At 36.2% G+C, this 1899-nt stretch overlaps 1 protein-coding gene across 1 annotated transcript; it reads right to left on the minus strand.

The window, feature by feature from the left end:
* Nucleotides 1–276: 276 nt before the first annotated feature.
* On the minus strand, nt 277–1348 carry EAH_00067110 (replication factor c subunit, putative; the record flags this gene model as incomplete). Its single annotated transcript, XM_013392599.1, has 3 exons — nt 277–425; nt 713–857; nt 1086–1348. Coding segments are annotated over 3 exons (557 nt in total), but the record flags the coding sequence as incomplete, so codon positions are not given.
* Nucleotides 1349–1899: the final 551 nt, after the last annotated feature.

Here is a 1899-nt window from a genome sequence, read left to right on the forward strand (position 1 = left end):
TATATAATATATAATCTATAATCCATATAACAAATAATATATAATATATAATATATAATATATAATATATAATATATAATATGTAGTATATAATATGTAACATATAACAAATAATATATAATATATAAAACACAAAATATAATATACATAATATGTAAAAGGCAATGTATAATAATGCATTATATATAGTAAATATATAAAATAAATAACAAAGCATGTGTATATATAACAATATAATATATATATATATATTAGGGTTTAAGGGTTTAGACGCACTTGGGTGTCTTTCGCTGCACAGATAGCTGCCTGCTGTGTCTGCTGCTGCTGCTGCTGCTGCTGCTGCTGCTGCTGCTGCAGCTGCTGCCGATGATGGGCTTCCATAGCCAGCATCTGCAGCTGGCCCACGCACTGCCGCATATCGCCGCCTGAACGCCCAAACCCTAAACCCTAAACCCTAAACCCTAAACCCTAAACCCTAATCCTCAAAGGTAACAACACCAAACTCTCCAACAACAATTCAAAGCCATAGGCGAGCCGACACCCACAAACCCTCATAAACCCTCATAAACCCTCATTAACCCTCATCAACCCTAATAAACCCTCATTAACCCTCATAAACCCTAATAAACCCTCATTAACCCTCAGACACCATACTAAACCCTAATAAACCCTCATAAGCCCCACTAAACCCTAAACCCTCAGCGTGGTTTACCTGAAGCCTCCGCAATTCGAGTGAGGGTTTCATCGGAGACAATTAATTTTTCTGCATTTGCTATTTGCTGCATCCGCACTTTTAAGTCTCTTAATGAGGGTTTGTCAAAACGCAGGTCTAAACAACGAGTGGCCAAAGTGCGCACCTGCAAACCACAAACCCTAAACCCTAAACCCTAAACCCTGCAGCGTCTTTAGGCTCCTGTGGCGTAAGGAGTACGCTCTAGCTTCTTCTGTTATGAAAACCCTAGACCCTTAACCCTAAACCCTAAACGCATTCGCAGAGGCTGTTGGTTTGGAAAGCGTGACGAGTGTGTTTTTGTTCACCTTAGGGTTTAGGGTTTAGGGTTTAGGGTTTAGGGTTTAGGGTTTACCTTGGTACTCATGCGGTCGTTGCAGATGCAAATGATAGGCACATTTGTTTTATCAATTAATTTTATCATTGCTTGAGAGCCTCCTCTGTCTCCTGCACTTAGCCCATCAACTTCATCAAAGAGGAGACACGGCAGCTGTCCCTCCGCTGCTGCTGCTGCTGCTGCTCCTGCTGCTGCTGCTGCTCCTGCTGCTGCTGCTGGTTTTGTTTTATCCAGACGAAAGAAATCAACCGTCACGCCCCCAGATACAATACTCTCCAAGTCTGTGGTAACAACACACACGCAAGGGTTTAGGGTTTAGGGTTTAGGGTTTAGGGTTTAGGGTTTAGCCTTCTGTTGCATGCAGCCTTGAGGTGTACGTACACCTTGGTCAAACCACACAACAGCAACAAAAACAACCAAAAGAAATACCCCGCCTTAAATGCATAATAAAATAAAATAATATCAAAGACAAAGTTAATAAATAAACAAAACGATAAAAAAGATTAGTGAAGATATGCGTAAATATACAAATAGAGATGTGCAAGCAAACAAAAATAAATAAATAAATAAATAAATAAATAAATAAATAAATAAATAAATAAATAAATAAATAAATAGAGAGATAGATACACAAATGTATGTTCTCATATAAATATACAAATATATAAAGCATATACATATATAAAGTATATAAAGCGATATAAATATATAAATATATATACGCATTTATATACATATATATATGTATATATATAATATATATATGTATATACATATATATGTAATATAAATAAAATATATATAAATATATAACTAAACAGATACAAAGACA

Source organism: Eimeria acervulina, genomic scaffold (genome assembly GCF_000499425.1).
Source record: "Eimeria acervulina Houghton genomic scaffold, Eah_scaff2628, whole genome shotgun sequence".
Taxonomy (NCBI): Eukaryota; Apicomplexa; class Conoidasida; order Eucoccidiorida; family Eimeriidae; genus Eimeria; species Eimeria acervulina.